General features: G+C 33.2%; 3 protein-coding genes across 10 annotated transcripts; all 3 read left to right on the top strand.

The window, feature by feature from the left end:
- The first annotated feature begins 1,685 nt into the window (after positions 1-1,685).
- LOC110774729 (GTP-binding protein SAR1A) lies at positions 1,686-3,173 on the top strand. The gene is made up of 2 exons (XM_021979297.2): positions 1,686-2,054; positions 2,746-3,173. Exons 1-2 carry the CDS (start codon positions 1,794-1,796, stop codon positions 3,067-3,069), a joined length of 585 nt encoding a protein of 194 aa, XP_021834989.1. The 5' UTR covers positions 1,686-1,793; the 3' UTR covers positions 3,070-3,173.
- Positions 3,174-3,959: 786 nt separating this feature from the next.
- Positions 3,960-8,364, top strand: LOC130459077 (common plant regulatory factor 1-like). Of its 2 annotated transcripts, none has more exons than XM_056841190.1 (8): positions 3,960-4,185; positions 4,394-4,516; positions 4,644-4,711; positions 5,449-5,564; positions 5,759-5,803; positions 5,936-6,031; positions 6,177-6,264; positions 8,332-8,364. In XM_056841190.1, the coding sequence occupies exons 4-7, from the start codon at positions 5,505-5,507 to the stop codon at positions 6,213-6,215; spliced, it is 240 nt and encodes a 79-aa protein (XP_056697168.1). In that variant the 5' UTR covers positions 3,960-4,185; positions 4,394-4,516; positions 4,644-4,711; positions 5,449-5,504; the 3' UTR covers positions 6,216-6,264; positions 8,332-8,364. The 2 variants fall into 2 exon arrangements, with proteins under 2 accessions (XP_056697168.1, XP_056697167.1); XM_056841189.1 differs by lacking the exon at positions 8,332-8,364 and adding an exon at positions 6,837-7,150.
- A 6,532-nt stretch (positions 8,365-14,896) lies between these two features.
- Positions 14,897-19,641, top strand: LOC110774734 (protein METABOLIC NETWORK MODULATOR 1). 7 transcript variants are annotated; one of them, XM_021979302.2, is made up of 4 exons: positions 14,897-15,140; positions 15,760-15,850; positions 16,740-17,813; positions 19,113-19,641. In XM_021979302.2, exons 3-4 carry the CDS (start codon positions 16,770-16,772, stop codon positions 19,185-19,187), a joined length of 1,119 nt encoding a protein of 372 aa, XP_021834994.1. In that variant the 5' UTR covers positions 14,897-15,140; positions 15,760-15,850; positions 16,740-16,769; the 3' UTR covers positions 19,188-19,641. The 7 variants fall into 7 exon arrangements, with proteins under 7 accessions (XP_021834994.1, XP_021834996.1, XP_056694697.1 ...); XM_021979304.2 differs by having other exon boundaries at positions 14,915-15,134; XM_056838719.1 differs by having other exon boundaries at positions 14,934-15,134; positions 16,729-17,813.
- The last annotated feature ends 20 nt before the right edge of the window (positions 19,642-19,661 follow it).

Genomic DNA, 19,661 nt, shown 5'->3' with positions numbered 1-19,661 from the left:
AACCAAGTACATCCTTCAATCTTGCATTTTTTTTTATTATAAAAGTCTTACACTTAATCACACTCTAATTTTACATGGTTATTATACAAGCATCTTAAGGCGAAAACGCAAAAAAATAATTAAGTAACATTTTACGTTTATTTTAGTTAATTTGTTATTAAATTAATTCCTAAATAGATTTTGTTACATATAAATATGTTTATTTTTTCTTTAATTGTAAATAATTTTTCTTACATGTTTTAGCGAATGTGCATACTTTTAAGCACACGTATCGTGTATATAGGAGTGTGTTTTAATTAACAAATTAGAAGAGAAGGTCATTGAAGTATTATTTTAGTTCATTCTGATCAAACTTTAGTTAAATCAGTTCCTGTAGTGTTCATCAAATTTTTTTAAAAAACAATTTTGTTTAGCCAAAAAACTTTAGCAAATTTAACCATATACAGATAAAAGGGTGCAAAAAATCATTCTCGAAACGTTATTCCAGTTGGGCTAGGAGTTGGTTTGTCTTTCTCGAAGAAAAAAACATAGGGTAAAAGAGTTAAGAGCTTCCAGTAATCATCAGATGCGTAAAGGTGACATGGTTACAGTTTCGAGTATGGAGGTGAAGAGTAGTGAGCAAGACATGTCGAGTATGGAGGGTAAGTTGTCTATCTCTTATGCTAACTCTAGATTGGGTTTCCCTATGATTATTCGTATAGTGTCTAAACCAAGGAATTTTCCAACTAAAGACATAAATGTTGATGCAGAGGGATTGTATGAGTCCCCTATTCCTCTTAAGAAAGAGTGTGTTCAAGATGATGTCGAAAACTCATTAACGGGCGGAGTTGAAGTTTTTATTGAAGAGGTAGCTAACATTGCATCTCTTAAACAACCTGAAAGATAATCATACCTGTCATGTCTTGCCAAGCTCCCCAGAATGTGGTAAATAATGGAACAAATTAGTTAAGTAATGAAACCTATTAGTTAAGCAATGTAACCAATTAGTTAAGCAATGAAACCAATTAGTTAAGCACTGAAACTGATTAGTTAAGCAATGAAATCAATTAGTTAAACAATTAAACCAATTAGTTAAGCAGTGGAACCAATTAGTTAAACAATGGAACAAATTAGTTAAGCATTGGAACTAATTAGTTAAGCAATGGAATAATTAGTTAAGCATGAGAACTAATTAGTTTTTAAAATCACAACTATTTGAGTCATAAGTTTAACTATTTATCTTTATACTTGAACTATTTTGTTATTCAATTAGTTATAATTTTATTATTTTTAGCTACATTTTACACTAGTTTAGTAAGTACCAAAAAAATAGTTTTTTTTTTTTATAATTTTTTTAAAATAAAAAATTACGTCAGCATTATATCAGCCCGCACACCAACAAGACTACTATTAAAGCGACGTTCTCGATAATCCAGTCTTACACAAAAGTTGTCAAACTTGAGATACGTAAACCACCGTCACCAAAAGTATATGTAATCCTTAAAATTCCCTAAAAAAACCTTTGAAATTTCCCGAAGTAGCCAATGATGAATAAATGACTGATACGTCCCTATGATAAATAGCCACGTAGATTCCAATATCCCGTAGGACTAACTTTGAGTTCCTTTATTTGATAGGGATCTATAAACCCGACTCCACGTATATTCCTCCTCTAGTCCTCTATATATATTCCTCTGCCAAAAACCTTTTCTCTACAAACAAAAACCTCTCTGTTTCTTTCCTCGCTTAAGATTTTTCAGTGACAGAAAAAACTCCGGAATTTATTTTAGTCTTCGTAATATTTCGATAGAAAAATGTTTTTGGTGGATTGGTTCTATGATATATTGGCAACATTGGGATTATGGAAAAAAGAAGCAAAAATCTTGTTTTTAGGGCTTGATAATGCTGGCAAAACTACTTTGCTTCAGATGCTCAAAGACGAGAGATTGGTGCAGCATCTTCCAACACAACAACCAACATCGGAGGAATTGAGTATTGGAAGGATTAATTTTAAGGCTTTCGATTTGGGTGGCCATCGAATTGCTCGTAGGATTTGGAAGGATTATTATGCTCAGGTATTCTTATTTTTACTTACTGAATTATCTTTCGCGATCACATGATTTTGCTAAAAGATTATTATTTGTAGTTACTCGACTATCTCTTTTGTGATTAATTGATTATATTATAGATATGAGATGACTTTGCTAAGAGATTATAGCTATTTGTAGTTACTTGACAGTAGGTTTTTAGAGAGTTTGTTAATTATTACTGGTTTTTTTATAGAGTTTGTCAATTACTACGGGGTTTTTGGATTTTTTTGGGAAATTAACAAACTTACTAACAATCTAGTTAGTAATTGACATGTTTTCTTCAAAGATATGACATGATTTTGCTAAAAGATTATTGTTTGTAGTTACATGGCTATCTTTGGTGATTATAGATATGACTCATGAGGGATGGAATTGCATTGAACAATCCAATAATATAACATTACTTTTTAGTTCATTAATTAGATCAATAAATAGTTGCTAAAAATAGATAAAAGTTGCTAAAAATAGATAAAAGTTATCCTAATGTACAATAAATTTACTGAACACCGAGTGCCTAGCTTTCAGACTACAAAGGAAATATAACTTACTATAGTTGTGCTTGTAAAGTTGTAATAAATCTTGTGCTATTGCAATAGAATTTACAATTAAGTGAATAGAACTTAGAAGAAGGTGGGTGCCGTAGTTGATAGTCTAATGTTGTGCGTTACTTGTACAGGTGGATGCCGTAATCTACATAGTCGACGCAGCTGACGGAGAGAGGTTCGAGGAGTCAAAACAGGAGCTGGACGCACTCCTTTCCGATGAGGCACTATCTAATGTCCCGTTTATGATATTAGGCAACAAGATTGACCTCCAAACCGCGGTTTCAGGGGAAGTGTTGCTGCATGAGTTGGGTCTCACATATTGTACCACTGGCAAGGGTAAAAATGTAAATTCCCTGGAGGCTAATAAACGCCCATTAGAGCTTTTCATGTGCAGCGTTGTTCGTAAGATGGGCTATGGGGAGGGTTTTAAGTGGGTCTCTCAATACATAGGTTGATTCATTCATTTCTTGTTTATAGCTAGCCTAGCTTATTGTTCTTGCAGAGTTGTAAACATCGATTTTTTACGTGCATTATCAAATTTCACGGTTTAATTTGTCTACATTTTTATGATTATTGTAGTCTTATTTATGTTTTTGATGATTTTTTGGTTTTGGTGGAGTCAAAATGACAATGTAGATAATCTATTGGGCTAAATAGTTGACTTTTTAAGAGCACTGGTTTGAGTGAAGTCATGTCATTGCTTGCAAATATTAAAGATCGAGTTTGAATTACAAGCTTAACCATTGTGGAAAAAATAAGGTTGCACCTTAATTTATAAAGCTTGCTAATATTCATTCAAGTGGGAGCAGATGTTAGTAGTTTTTCATTGAGAAAAATTGTAGCTTGAAAATCTGACATGACAAGTAAAACTACAAGAGTTGTAGCTTGACAGTGGGTCATATTCTAAGAATCATGTATGTTAGATTAAATCGGTTATTTAATCTTTCTTTAAATTCTCAAAATTTAAGTATAGTCAAGTACGTGTATGAAGGAAATTCAAACACTGAGGTATTACGAGTACTCTCCGTACTCCTTAGTCCCCCAATGAATTGTTCTACACGTAGATGACACTTTCAAAATTTTAAAGGTACTACGGAGTACTTGATACTTCACAATAATCATGTGGGACTGTGGGAGATCGATGTTTTTTTTGTTTACTATGACAATTGTAAAAGTGATTGAATATATCTCATCTTCTTCCTACAACCTTTAAAAGTGAGAACTTGGTTTTCACTATTCATGTAATAGTTCATTGACTAAAGTGCCCTTAAACTTCTCCCATTTAGCATTTGTGCCATCATGCTCATCTGTTGCCACGTTCCTTTGTGGGCTCTTTTCTCTTTCATCTTTTCTCAACTCTGGGAACTTCTTCCCCCTTCCATTTTCAAAAAACCCTAGCTCTCATCTCTGCAATTTCCTCCGCCCCCTTCGCCTCTCTCCTTCCAGCATCTTAGGGGTTTTGATTTGGTGTTTCAGATTTGACTGCGGATATCTCCATTCTCCTCCGGCACCCCACACTTTGATCTGCTCCCATGAACCTCTCATCTGTATGTTTCGATCATATCTTGAAGGTAAATCTCAATGTCATTACTTTTTCTCGAAGGTTAATTCTTTCATCTCTTTCCTTTTTTCTCCAGAATTATAATTCTACAGTCTTATTGTTTTTTTAACAAATTCACCAAATTTCTCTCATTTTTTTATTGATAAATACGATTTGATATATTTTTAAGAGAAATTGGGTTAATTGTTGTTGAATTATGGTCAATTTTTTTTTACCAGATTGAGTTCGATGTAGGAAGCGGTGAGCTTAAAGCCAATGTCGAGGAGTGGATCTGTACTGAAGCTCTATATACTTCCCCTTTGTCTTTCTCCATTGATTTTTTCCTTTGCGATATTAATAAGGTATAATTTCTCTATGATTATTAAGTAAGGAAGCCAAGTCTTCCAATTTCTCTATAATTATTTGCTGATTATTTGCACTGGAAAAAAATATTTGCTGATTATCTGTGGTCTTTCAACTGTCTTAAAGGTTTAACAGAAGTAAGAAAGGGAATGAAACCGGAGAAACTGCGAGCTCTTGATTCGTCTTCGTGCAAGGTATCTTAAATTTCTCAATTTTCTTATGTAATTTAATCTTTAATTTAGTTTTTGTTTCTAGGGTATAATCTGAAAGATTAAGGTTGTACCTTTTCACTTTAACATCTGTTTTATGGGTTAGAATTGAACATGGTTTTTTCAGTGCTCTTAGTAATTCAAGCTATGGAAACGTACGGATTGTTAATTTTTAATCAAGAGTGATTAGATTAATCTGGGTTCATAATCAGAGTTTAATAGTGTTTAAATGAACTCTGATGATTGACTCGCAAAATGGTTCGTGGTTTGATCATTGCTCAGATACAAGAATCTTAGTTAATCACTTGGAAATTATGAATTGTTTTGGATCAAGTTTCATAAATCCTCAAAATCCCCCAATTTTGGTTGTGCTCATTTCACCTTAATTCTAGGTATATGATCCTACTGTAGAGCTGTGAAGAGAGCATAACCGAAGTCAAACTATTTACACTTGGAGATGTTTAGGAAGTCATGCTTATTGTTTAGCACCTACCTCTTTGTTAATACGCCATCTTCTGTTTTCAAGCTGTAATTTTTCTTGGGAGAGGAGAGGGGGAGATCATTGATGTTTATTGTTGCGAGTTTTCACTACAAGAATTCATGCTTTTACCGACCGTCTCGTAATTAGTACTTTACCGACTGTCTTAGGCAATCGGCGCTTTCTTGTAGTGTTTGTGGACTCATGGATAAAACTTTGGTACTGATTAATTTACTTGGTTCAGATAATCAGCTTCTGTGACGGATAATTAGGCTGGAAATTTAGCTTTGGTGAGTAATTATGGGAAGCAGTGATGACGTGATGTCTCCTAAGTCAGAAAAAACATCTCCACCTGCAACTGTAAGATGAGAATTCAGGGTTCATACAATTTCTGATGAATGATCTTTTCCCTATCTTGTTTCGTATTTTCTTTTCATGGAATTTTTCAGGAATATGAAAAGAATTGACAAAAGTTGCAATTAGTTTGTCCGTCTTTAATTGACCAAAACTTAGACATTCATGTTTGATGATTGGGCTATATTGTGTTTTCGCAGGAGCACAATGTCGTTCATATGTATCCTGACTGGGCGGCCATCCAGGTTAGTTGTTGTATGGATGAAAGCTGAGTTCCATTGTAAAACTATATCCTGAATGCACTTGTTCTAAAATTAAACTTTATGTTGTTTTTACAGTGAAATTTTTTTATTAAAAATGTTTGCTGATTTCTTTAGGCATATTATGGCCCTAGAGTTGTTGTGCCACCATATTTCAACTCAGCTGTTGCACCTGAACACCCACCTCCCCCTTATACGTGGGGACCTCCTCAGGTAACTATCATAAGCATATGTAAATATGTAATGAAGTGTATTCACCTTGCATCATTCCGTAATTCAGTAGTCTGCAATTGTTTTTTTTATCCTTTTCCCCTCCTTCTCTTCCTTATATTTTGACATAAATGTTTCTATTTTCCAGCCTATGCCCTATGGTACCGCCATATGGGGCACCTTATGATGCAATTTACGCACCAGGAGGAGTTTATGCGCACCATGCAATCCCTCTTGTAAGGGTCCCCTCCCTCTCCAAAATAAAAATTTGCTGGTTTAACAAGTATTCCCTTCGTTCCTGAATAAGTGTCCTATTTTCACAAATAGCGTTCCCTAATAAGTGTGATATTTCTATTTTTCGACATAGTGGCAGGATTTGAGAAATGGGGGTACGAATAAAAATTCTTATAGTCTACCAAAAAAAAAAAAACCGGGTCCAATTCCGCTATAAAAATGATCCAAAAAAGGGTCTACTTTCGGTATTAAAAAAGGGGTCAAAAATACATTCGTTGTAATATTTTTGTTGTCTGTGCAGTAGCAACTTAAGTCGACCGCATTGCATCTGAATTATATGTTGTATAAGAGTACAATTCCCTTCATGTGGCATACTGTATTTAGAAGTTCTTGTTAGTTTTGAGAATTTGCTAATCTTGAAGGATAATTTGTGTTATTCATGTACTTTTATCATGCTTTTAAGGTTTTAAGGTGTTTAAGTGTGACACACTTCTTTCCGGTTCTCTACTAGGGTAGTGTTTTCATCTCTGATATTCATTGAATCGTGTGTGATTGCTTTACATGTTGATTCCAGGTTATTCTTTTATTTCAAAGGATAGAAGGTGTAAATGTTTGCCCTTTTCCATGCATGTCCAAGAGTTTGGATCATCTTGTAACCAGTAGAATCAAAGATGGGTCGATACTTTTTATCTTGATATTGTCAAGTATTTTAGGCCTGACACAAAAGAGATAAAAGAAGAAGCCCTTAAGTATTGTTTATCATGAATTTTTTTGGTATACTTTCTACCCTAACTTTTTAGTCCATATTTATTTGGATTATCATAGTGGAGATAATTTCTCTAATGTATAGCATTGTCTTCTTCTTTCTTATTGGTTGGTGGGGTTTTTTTCCGACCCTTGTAAATACTTTTTTTGTTACAAAAAAAACATTTAACAGTATAAAGTAAATACATTTCATGCTTTCATGGTGATCTATTAAGATAGAAAACAATCAAGAGATGATGTGCGTCTTTGAGGTCTTGATCCACACTACTTGGCTTAGAACATCCATTTCAAGAAACAAGGTTTTGCAATGGACTTTCTTTGGAAGTTGTTTTTTTTTTTTGAAACAATAGGAGTTACCTTACCCATCATTTTGGGTTTTCTTAAAGGAACCATAAACCTTTTGTAATACTTGTGCCCCAAAAAACTTTTGTACAAAAGCTACTAAATGTAATTAATTAGTACAGTCTGCTTATTTGAAATTAAGTTAAGGATATGGATATTTTATAGAGGAATATATATTATATATTCCTTGAAAATACCTTTGAACTTCCATTGCAAATGTACGTAGTAAGTTGTCCTATACAATTAGAAGGTAGAAGGTAAGATTTGTTGTCTTTTAGTATTGTATAGTTCTATTATGAACGCATTTGCTCTTGTTATGACAAGATTAGCTTAAGTGGGTTCCTTAGACTCGACCAATATAAGTTTATGCAAATTGTGGTTGCTACCTTGGGGAATCAAATTAAGATCAATTTTGGGAACATGCTTAAAATAACAATAAATATGCACTTTTCTAATGAGTAAGCATTTCTATTGTGACTATAAACGTGCAACGTAAATAAATTATAATTTCACTAATTATATCAATTATAATTTAATAGATTTTCCTAACTTGGGGGAAGGCGCGCTTTTCATATGTATATAATGACCAAGCTAAGTATTGACTGAGTTTTGGGTATTCTGTAAAAATTCTTGGCTTGAATTGTCCCCTGTCACCAGGTATAAGCTGAGATTTCGATTGTTCTATTTGCCAATATTTATGTGGGATCTTGTCGTGGTGTGATGTATTTGTAAATATCTGTTATTACATCTCTTTATGATTCTTAATTTCTCAATCTTTTCTCACCTGTATGGTCATTATATAGCTTTTTATGTTGGCCTCTTCATGTGTCAGTAGTAACATTTGAGAGATTGAAGAAATATCAAAGGGAGATTAGTGCACGGGTTATGCATTATTATATTTTTTGCCTAGATTTTTCTCAAGTAGTCAAAAGTTTGTGCTAATTCCATGTCTTTTGATACAGGCATCGATAGTGAAATTTCCTTGATATCCTAATCCCGTTGCATCCTCCATATCAAGCAGAATCATGGTGGAAGTTAAAAGTTGAATGTTATTTTGTTGTTAAAACCTCTCCTCTCTGTAATGTTTCGATTTGTTTAGGTTGAAATGAGTTTGTCTAAATATGTTGTATTTTTCAAGATTTCTTGAATTATTGTATGTATATAATTTATTGATTATGGTTAGTGTTAAGAGTGATACTTGTATACTTGTATAGTTGTACATGTTTCACTTGAAACTACGATGAAAATTTTAGTTTGGTTTATAAAATGGTTGTTAAACTTACAGTTTTCAATAAAAGTAGTGTTTTTTCTTGTGACAACAAATATAGCAACTTTCAAAGTGTAATTGCTAAATTATGGCGATTATAATTTCACAAAGTTTATTTTTGCTACCTTGGGGGACGGCGCGCGTTAGCGCGCCGGCCAACAACTAGTTTATTAGAAAAACATGTTCTTTAACTTAGGAAATTCAGTAATTGTGTTCTTTTGGTACATAAAAATCATTATGTGTTTTTAACTTTTGACAATAGTCAACAAAATGTTCATGAAAAATATTATATTCATTCCGTCAGGGTTGGTAAAAACTATTTCAGGATATCGTATGAAACTTCTAATATAAGTTGTTGGATTAATCACAAATGAACGACTAAGATCAATTCACCCAATAGTCAATAACAAAGTTGTACTCTGCACAAGATTTTGATTTCTAAACTATTTGCACGAGGGCGGAGAGGCCCATCTCAGAGATGTATTTCCAAACACATATCCGAGGGTTAAGCGGTAATTTCACCATTATTTTGAAAATTTTTGAGTACCATATTTGAGAAATGAGCACTATTTTTGAACTTCTGAGTACCATATTTGAGCTTCTTATTATCATTTTTGAACTTATAACTACCATATTTGAACTTATTTTGATCTGATATATATATTTTTTTGGTCAAAACATATATAAAATTGAAATATAATTCCTCCTATTTACACTAGTATGAACATTTTTCAAAAGAGTACCTTTTACCGAATTCCGAGCTTTAACTTGAATTTTTGGAAAAGGCTAGGGATACACTTGGTGTGCAAAGGTATCTTGCACACCACCAATTACACAATGCCATCTCACAAATCCCACTAAAAAAAGAGAGGGAAAAGCTTTCTGAAATATATTTTTTGGGCGGCAAATATTTTCAGCCATTTGCGCCATTCTGTTCTTTGAGCGGGATTTAATTGCGCCAAAATACCCATTTTTCATATTTGCGCCAAACACCTCTTCGCCTCAAATTTTCATCTTTCACCTCCACTAATAATAAGAGAACTACAAAGAGCCATTTTTTCTGGTTTATATTGCTAAAGCAACTGCAAAGTATGTGATTCATTTTTCCCACCCTCTGAATTTCTATTTCTCATTCTATTTTCTGCCATTTTTTAATGCATTAACTATCTAAATGAGTTATAATTTTTTTTCGAGGCATATAAAAGTCTGCCATTAAAAGAACTTTCATGGATTTAGTGATGCATATAACCTGTTTGATGAAATTACTAAGAGATTTTCAATCATATTTATTATAGTGTTTCAGTTGAGATGTACTGGAAATGATGAATTGAAAGTGACAAAAGCTGGACCTATTGCAATGGCTGGAAAAAATAGTTAATATTGCAATGGATGTAACTATTATTCGTCTTTTACGAATCTGGAGATGATGAATTGGAAGTGACAATATTGAACCTTTTGTATAGCAATAAACCTGTTTTATTAAGTTATGATTTTGATTCTAGAAATTGTATAGACAATACTCATAAATGTGTTTTGGTTGTAGAATTTATATAAAAAATACTCATTAAAATAAAAAACAAATGAATAGGGAAAAAATAAATTATTTTTCAACAACCACATAGGTTCGAACACGGGTTTAGCTAGTGTAAGGGTAATCAAGTAACCAATTTAACGGGGGGTATCAGCACATCATAGTGGGCTACCTAAAATTTTATACAAGATACGATAGCTAATGAAGTTCATAAACAGTATGTATTCCGATTTCAGTATACATGTAATGATCCCACAAATTAAAACACGATCTCTTCAAATGCAACATTTATTAACAAGATATTTCACAATTAAAACACTCCGTCAAAAAATAAACTCGTGTTTGTTGAACTTATTCATCAAAAAATAAAAATAAAACAAATTTATCTGAATTACCCTTTGTGCATCAGGAATCAACTTGGGTTCATAATTCGACGTGGTGAAGACTCTCGTGATGAAATTAATTCATTTGTCAAGTGAAAGCTTTCACGACTTAATTCATTCGTGATGAAGTTATTTTCTTATTTTATTGTATTATACGAATAGGTGATTTGTTAATTGATACCATCAGAATTTGAAAAATATATATATGATTAAAAGAACTAAAATCATACTCCCTCCATATAGATAAAAATGTTTTATGTTGCAAATGTTAACGTGCTGATACCCCTTTGTCATCATGGACTTATGGTCATTGCTTTACCGCTTGAACTTCAATATATTTGCGATCAACATGCCTTCCAATCCTGGCTCTAGCAAAAACAATGTTTTTAAAAAATGACATCTTTTTATGGGATCATTGATTTTTATAAGTCGTATAAATTGGTATTGCAATTGTAGACGTGCTGATACCCCTTGTCATAGTGGTGGTAACTTCAACGCTTTTGCCTAACATTCACCCGTGTTCGAATCTTAACAATAGGTTAGGATTTTATTTTTTAAAAATCCCACGTTTCTTTCAATTGATGAACCAAAATCATTATGAATTTTATTTGTTGTGTTCAAAAGTAATTATAGTTGATCCTTTAAAAACAAAACATATTCTATGTACTATAAACCCTTCTCTGAAACTAAAATCATGTTATATGTAAAAAGTTGATTATTTTGATCATTTACACAAAAGAGATTATATGTAAAACAAACCCCTCCTAAAATTAACACCATGTTAATTGTATTTGTTGTGTTCAAAACTAAATATTTTGTGGTCCTATTAAAAAAAAATAGATTTACGTAAAATATACCACTCCCAAAAATTCGGAAAACTTTGATCAAAATAAATAATTGTTTAGAAATCATCTCAATCTAAATCCTATATAAAAAAATAAAAAATAATAAAAAATTATGTTACAAATGTTAACAAATCATTTATGGGATCATTTTAATAAACTATAAATCATAGTTATAGAATTAAGAATATATTTTGGGTAACTCGTTACTTTTATGGAAATGATTAGATTTAGTGTAAAAATCGTCAATGTATAATTATAAGTATCATTGAACTATATATAGTATCATTATGAATAATATGAGTTATTTTTAACCGCCTATACTTCGTGATATGTGTAGCCGTAAAGTTTGTTTATGGGGACTAACACAAAATTTATTATCCCCATTGTTTATCAACATTGGTTGTAACAATTAATTAATATGAATATTACATTTAAAAAAAATATAAGTCATGATCTTAAGAAAACCCAAAATGATAGTAAAGAATAATATTGAATAATACGCGAAAAATGACCGTACGACAATAATTTGTGTCAAGTTATATATATTTTATTTATGCTAACCTAATTTAATAATGGTACACAAATAAATAAATAATTATTTAGAAATCATCTCAAATTTTTTTAAGTTATATACTCCGTATATTTTATTTACATTAACCTAATTGTATAACGTTACACAAATATTATAATTTGAATGAAAAATAAATAATTGTTTAGAAATAATTTCAATCTAAGTCCTATATATAAAAAAATAAAAAAAAATAAAAATTATGTTGCAAATATTAACAAATCAATTATGGGATCATTTTAATAAAAAAAATCATATTTATAGAATTGGAATGTTATTTGGGTAACTCATTACTTTTATGGAAATTATTAAATTTAGTGTAAAAATCGTCAACATATAATTATAAGTATCATTTAACTATATATAGTATGAGTTATTTTTTCACGCCTATATTTCATGTTATGTGCAGCCGTAAAGTTTTTTTATGGGGACTAACACAACATTTATTATCCATATTTTTTATCAACATTGGTTATAACAAATAATTAATATAAATATTAAATTTAAAAAAATATATATAAGTCATGATCTTAAGCAAACCCAAATTGATAGTAAAAAATAATATTTAATAATACGCGAAAATGTTCGTATGACAATAATTTGTATCAAGTTATATATATTTTATTTATGTTAACCTAATTTTATAACGGTACACGCATATTTAAATAATTGTTTAGAAATCACCTCGATTTGTTTTAAGCTATATATATATTTTATTTACGCTAACCTAATTGTATAACGGTACACAAATGTTATAATTGAATGAAAAATCAATAATTGTTGTGAAATCATCTGAATCTAAATAGATAAAAAATTAAAATGTCATCAGGTTATAGTAGGTTTAGGGATCATTTTAGTGAGTGATAAAGACTCGTTGCTTGCCACCATGATTATTTACAAGGAAATAACATATTATTTGAATTTGTCACAGATCATTTACGAGATCATTTTAGTGATAAAGAAATCAGAGAACTGAGCTAATTTTGTTCTACTCCGTACAATTTTTTGGTAACTTGTTACTTTTATCGGGAGTACGCGAATATTTAATGTCCCTATTATCAAAGAGGTATATTGGAAATATAACATTGGATTTATATTTACTCTAGAAAATTATTTTAAAAACTTTACTCTTAGGATCGGAAGTTCAATAAATAGTTCCTTGTACATAATTTTTGTTTATCATACTCGGCGTGTAGTCCAATGAATAGTTCTTTGATTTTCTCTAAGATAAAATGATCCCGTATAACTATCTATTCAGATTAAAAAAAAATGTTGTGTTATGCATTTACAAGGATTCGAACACAGGGCCTCTATAAGATAATGTATTGCGGTGACCAATATGGCAAGGGGGTATCAGCACATCTACAACAATATCATAAATATATTTATTGTATTTATTTTAATAAGTTATTTCAGTTTCGCTTTTGATTTTCTCTAAGATAAAATGATCCCGTATAATTATCTATTCAGATTAAAAAAAAAATTGTGTTACGCAGTTGCAAGGATTCGAACACGGGTGCAGGGTACATAATCAAGGTGCGTCTTGGTGACCATCTTGGCAAGGGGTATCAACACCTGAATATTTACAATACAAAGTATACAACAAGAATGATTATAGATTTTATGATAAGATTTCAATTACATCCTACTGTGTTAGATGGCAATAAAATGATCCTCTAAATACATTATATATTTTATTGAGCATGAACAAAGGAAATCTGATTCTGCGTTTCCAAGATTAATCTGAACTTCAATTACAATTATAGATTTTATGTTGCAGTATAAATTGTTAATTTATTAAATCTGATTTTATTTAATCTGGGATTTGTTGCAAATTCATAAATTTGGGACATTCCAATTCCAATTGCAAATTCGTTAATTTGGGATTTATCAATTGCAAGTAACCACCATGAATCCGCCCAAAAAATAGCACCACCACAATTTTCGATTGTCTGTGGAGGAGGAAAATGAAGGTGGCGATTATCGAAGATAGAAATTTGTTTTTGGGCATCGGCGCGATTAAATTCTGGGGATGGAATTTAGTTAATGAACCCTAAAGCCGCCGCTAAAAGTCACCGTTCACCCGCCGCTAAAAACTCAAGTAAAATAGATGTGTAATTCCTAACATTTTCATAAACATCTACCCAGTAAGTTGTTTACTTCTTGTTATAATACAAAATCATGACCCGCCACCAAGATTAGAAAAGATAGATAGAACACATGAATGTGTTATAATATTATCTACGATTATAAATGATCATTTCACCTTTACATAAATCATATGTAGAATTCTCAAACTCGGTAAAATTAGATGTCTTATAATATTATCTACGATTATAAAATGTGTTATAATATTATCTACGATTATAAAGGATCATTTCACCTTTACATAAATCATATGTAGAATTCTCAAACTCGGTAAAATTAGAATAAAAGATTTATGTTTGCAATGACTTACGTGCTGATACCCCTTGCTACAACGGTCACTACTAAGCTGTTACAACATCTACTCTATCTGCGCAAACCCGTGTTCGATTCTTCTCAAGAGGATAAATAACCAAATTTTTTTAATTGCGGATCAAAACTATTTTACGGGATCATTTTAGTCATGAAAAGATCAAAATATTAGATGATTTTTTGGTTACTCGTTTCCTTTATGGGGAATGCACTCATTGCATTTATGGGGAATTAAAGATAATTAATTGCTGATTGTTGAGAACTTAAAACAAATTTGAAATTCAAAATTAAAATTTCAAAACACATTTCAAATTTCAGTTTGAAATTTTCAAAATAGAAGAATTTTTAAAATTGAGGTGGCATATTATAAGTGGTGGTGTGCAAGATGCTCTTGCACACCTTGTGTGTTTCTATCATCATCCTGAATTTTTCTCTTTTGATAGGAGTACTTTGTTTAAGTTGTACGGTTGTACCCCGTATTATAAATTTAAGTTTCGTATAAAGAAAATAATTTCAAATAAAATTTCTCTTTCCTCAAACTCAAACTTCCAACTCGTAATTACTGTTCATATCTTTCCTCCTCCAACAAAACCACCAGCTTCTGGCTGTAGCAACGCCTCCAGCGGCGGCGCCTCTGCCATTGCGGGTTTCAATTTAAAGGACTTGCGACCACCACTCCTTTCTTCCGCTGCTATTCTCGGTGTTAACTACAGTGTATAGGTTCTTCTCCTCGTCAAATTTCTTCGCTTTTCCATTTTATATCGATTTTTTTTGAATAAAAAATTTCTGTTGAATTCATTTGTATTTATAGATCTATGAAGTTGAAATTACTGAAATTTTTAATTGACAGTGTACTTATTTTAGTTGGTTAATTGCTGAGTTTTAAGATTTTTGGGGTTGTAACTTATTTAATTGAATTTTAAAATTGTGGATTTTTGGGGGAAAATTGAACTGTACTTGGGAGTGGTCTTGTTATGTTTCGTAACGTCATTATAATTTGTGAGTATAAGAGCATCCACGGTAAGCTAATTTGACAATTAGCTTATTATGCCATATAAGATTTCAAGCTATTTTATTGTCTAGCTAATTTGTGCCTCAATGGCTAGCAACTAGCTTGTTATTTAAATTTATTCCACTTGTCCACTTGTCAATTAATTATTTGGCAATTTTGAGAGCTAGTTGTCAAGCAAATTAGCTTGTTTAAGCTAATTTGCTTGGCAAAGCTAATTTGTTATTTTCACTCCAATGGTCTAGCTATTAGCTTAAAACTTTTATAAATTTCAAGCTAGTCCCTAGCTACAACCATTGGAGATGCTCTAACCACAATTTGTTCAAGCAGGAATATTCGAGTACTTCAATGTTGGAGCTTCTTAATCAATTCTTTGCCAAATTTAGGATGTCACAAGTATAAAGTTATATTTCTTGTTTTGGTAAGATTTGAATGTTCCATATTACCCAATTCTTTGTTGCACCACTCTCTTTATATCAGTTGACAAAGAAAGATTTTGGTTGTGGATTTATGGGTCTATACGGAAAAACTGGCTATTGTAATAGCAAATTGCGGTTCTAGTGGCGCTTATTGTTAGTTGTTGTTAGTGATTTGGGTAAAATATTTGGGTTTAGTAGTTGGATAGTGAATTTTAACATGTTTCGGCACAACTAACTCTAGATGAAATGTTACATTATCTAGCTATTGAGAAAGTTATTTGAACCCGAACTGCCACCCTTAACTGTCGCAATTTTTCAACTTAGTAGACTGTTGGCTCACGGCTAGATGAAAATGTTAACAGCTATTTCCTCCTTTTTCTAAGTTCTACTGAGTAAAAGGATAACAAGAAAAGGATAACAAGAAAAGGAACCACCTTTTTCATTATGTATTGGGTCTCGTGTTGTGGTACATTGGTTTGAAAGTAACAGAAGGAAAAACAATTGTCAATAAGTAATAAAGCAAAGCGGAACATAAGAAAATGGATGTAAAAGGTAAGCGGAACTTAACAACGAAGGCAGTGTGTGAGAAGCTATAGCCAAACGTCGACAGTATTAGGGAGTCTAGGTTTTTCATGTTGCTTGTCACAGAAATTAATCGGTCCGACTTTTACCATGAAGAATTTGTTTCTTCTTACCATTTCTCAGCTTAGTTTCTAGATTTTCATGAAACGCTCCTTGTGAAAAAGTAGTGTGAGTCTGGGAAGGATGCAGCTATATTCCGAAAGTGTTCCTGAAGTGGAGAAAGCAGCATTACTGAAATCTTCTGATCATTCAATAAGGCATGTTTCGATTATCCTGCCTCTGTTTGACATAATATCAGATGTCTTACAGGTGAAAATACATCGTTATTGACTGCTTCTTATGGAGACGAATGAACCACAGCAGATGAGCGGCTCTGTACCTCCGTCAGATGCCTCTGCGAAGAGAAAGCGAGGTCGTCCTCGGAAAGATAGGAGTCAAAACCCTGGAAAAAGCACCCATGTTCCATATAAAAGGGATCAGAACCATAACCATGGCGAAGGTGCCCCTATACCACCAGGATTTGAAGGAGCAAATGGGAATCAACAACCACCATCAGTTGATACAATTAAGAGCAAAAAAGAGGAATCAGTGATAGGCCAGATAGTTACTGGTGTCATTGAGGCTGTGTTTGATGCTGGTTATTTGCTCTCAGTTCGTATTGGTGATTCTGACACGAGTCTTAGAGGGCTTGTATTCAAGCCAGGACATTATGTTCCTGTTTCAGCTGAAAATGATGTGGCCCCTAGTTTGAAAATGATTCGAAGAAATGAGGTGCCTTTTCCATCAAGAAACCAGGGTCATAAACGTCGGGGAAGAGAGAGAAGTGACCACCATGCTGCATACCTGTCAAATGGTTCACCTAGTTCTAATCAGTTGGCTAAGGTTAGAGCTACGCCATTGTCTATGGTGGCAGCGCAACCGACTCACCCAGTGGGAGAAAGAGGGACTGTGGTACCAGTGATTCTGCAGCCATTGAGCTTGCCGAATGGTGCAATTCCTGCTGTTGAAGCACCTCCCATTGCTTCTCAGCCTGCTCACTTGGCAGCCTCCAAAATCAGGCAGCCTCCTTTAACCCAGGAGGCAGCATCCAGGGTGTCACAGACAGATAGCGGTTCTACTTCTCTACCTTTTGATGACCTTGTCACTGCTGCTAAGAAAATGCACGGATCACCCCAGTCTGCAGAAACTCCAAGTGACAGTGGACAGTCAAGCAAAGTGTTGCCAAATACTTCAGGGCTTACATCAGAAAAAGACCAGGACTTGAGTAAGCCCCTGTTGGTTAAGCCCCTCCAAGCGATTCGTTCAAACACCCAAGATCAGTCCGCATCAATACCCCACACTTTTCCCGAGAGAAGAACAGGCAAGATGACAGAACTGCTTTTGGTGAGTGAAAGTTAAAATTCCAGCTCTCGACATTTAGAGTTTTATGTCCACTTTCAATTTCCTTCAAATATTATTTTACTAGAAGAATAAATTGTTTATTGGAAAAATTTGTCAGAAATAACCTCTTAAAATGTCAGGTTTTTCAAAAACCATTTTGTGAAATTTTTTGGCAAGAAGAAACATTTTATCAATTTATTTTGAGAGATGAAACCTGTGTTCAGATTGCGGCCTTTGGCTTCCCTTTACTGGCATTGACCTGCATAAGAGCTCCACATACTCCCCCTTTCTCCCCCCCCCCCCCCTCCCTCTGGTGGTGGCTTCCTGACCTTTTCTGAACTGTTATGGGGTTTGCTTTTTGTCTGAATTAATCAACCATTGAATCAGATTGTTAAGTGCAAGGATCAAGATTGATACCAAAAAATTTGTAATCTTGGGATTTCAACTGTTTTATGATTGTAATTCTGTTATTGGAATTCCTGCTATATCTTTGTGATTAGTTGGTGAGTTGAAGAGCTAGTTGCCTAGTTGCAACTCGCAAGTCAATAAAACTGACTTATTTGACTTATTTGAGCCTGCTTTGGTTGCAAGGCTTATTTTGTTTTCTTCATATAGATAAACAGCTCTTCTTTTTCTGATTTACACATGATGACCCTTATGTGTTATGTTTTTTACCCCGTCGTTCTGTCTGCAAAAGTAGTTTTTTCCTCAATTGCTCATTCTTCATCTCTTCTTGGACATTTGGATCAAAGCTACATGCCTTAAGTTTGGGAGTAGGAATTTAGAGTTGACGGGAAAAAAAATTGTGCTATCCATGTTTGACTTCTCCAACAAGGCACTATCACTTTTGTGCTCCATGAGAAAACTTATTACCACTTTCATTCTGGTAGTTGTTGCACGGGTGGTTTTTTTCGAGTTTGGTTACTGCAATTGGTTTATTTATGTGCTTGTTATGTGGTTTTTGGGGATTCAAGATTTTGAGGATTGTGAAGACTTTGAGGTTTGGGTTTAAATCGGCCATTCGGCCAACTAAGGGACGGTAAATCATGGTTCTAGATTGGAGGAGTTAATGAGAGGAGAAGGATCGCAGAGGAGAGTGAAAATTGAGGGAAAAGAGGGTTTCCAAGGCATGAACCCGAGCAATGGTTTCACCTAACAATTTTTTTATATAAAAGGTTCATCTTGCCAAGTTTTCTTTAGGTGGTTTTTGACAAAAGCTGAAACTTTGAAATGTTCTTTATGACTAATGTTCCTTGTTTATTTGAATCACTGACTGAACATAACCTTGGTTGCTTTGCAAAGGCTGTACAAGAAAATTTGGTGGAGAGGCCGGTGCCTGAAAGTCACCATCAAGAATTCAAGAGCCCGGAAATTTGAATTGAGGAACTGAATGATCATGGAAAACCGATCTTCACAATGGATGAAAAGTTTGCTTGAAGACCACATTTCCTCATCAACTGCTATCTTGTACAACAGGACCGATCGAACATCTCAACTTCCTTCTAGTTTGGTCAAGACAGTCTGTCATAAAGCAGCTATGAAAGGATGATCATCTATTCTAGACTCTGTGCGCAATTTTCCAAGCTGCTCGAGCACACTATCCTGTACAAGGCAAAGACAAGAGTTTTTTCATTCATTTGTACATCGTTTGTAATAACTGTATGATTATGTTTATTAGTAGCTCCATCAAATTGTTACGTTTAGAAGACGTTTAGTTTGGGTACTTGACTGCTGTGTGGTCTTAAGTTATAGGGAGTACTCGTAGATGGACTATTCGATCATGGATAAGGAGAAGAAAGAAATCAAGTACATGAAAGGGTTTCATTGATAATCTTCCGTTCCAGCCTCTAA

This window comes from Spinacia oleracea, chromosome 3 (genome assembly GCF_020520425.1).
Source record: "Spinacia oleracea cultivar Varoflay chromosome 3, BTI_SOV_V1, whole genome shotgun sequence".
NCBI lineage: Eukaryota > Viridiplantae > Streptophyta > Magnoliopsida > Caryophyllales > Amaranthaceae > Spinacia > Spinacia oleracea.
The sequence above is the reverse complement of the archived record's forward strand: the minus strand, read 5'-3'. Positions and strand labels throughout refer to the sequence as shown.

Excerpts from the sequence above, each read along its gene's own strand:
- LOC110774729 (XM_021979297.2), top strand. The coding sequence starts at position 1,794 with ATGTTTTTGGTGGATTGGTTCTATGATATATTGGCAACATTGGGATTA. Across the intron at positions 2,055-2,745 it reads GGAAGGATTATTATGCTCAG|GTGGATGCCGTAATCTACAT; the intron begins GTATTCTTATTT and ends TTACTTGTACAG.
- LOC130459077 (XM_056841190.1), top strand. The coding sequence starts at position 5,505 with ATGGGAAGCAGTGATGACGTGATGTCTCCTAAGTCAGAAAAAACATCT. Across the intron at positions 5,804-5,935 it reads CTGACTGGGCGGCCATCCAG|GCATATTATGGCCCTAGAGT; the intron begins GTTAGTTGTTGT and ends TGATTTCTTTAG. Across the intron at positions 6,032-6,176 it reads ATACGTGGGGACCTCCTCAG|CCTATGCCCTATGGTACCGC; the intron begins GTAACTATCATA and ends TCTATTTTCCAG.
- LOC110774734 (XM_021979302.2), top strand. The coding sequence starts at position 16,770 with ATGGAGACGAATGAACCACAGCAGATGAGCGGCTCTGTACCTCCGTCA. Across the intron at positions 17,814-19,112 it reads AGATGACAGAACTGCTTTTG|GCTGTACAAGAAAATTTGGT; the intron begins GTGAGTGAAAGT and ends TGCTTTGCAAAG.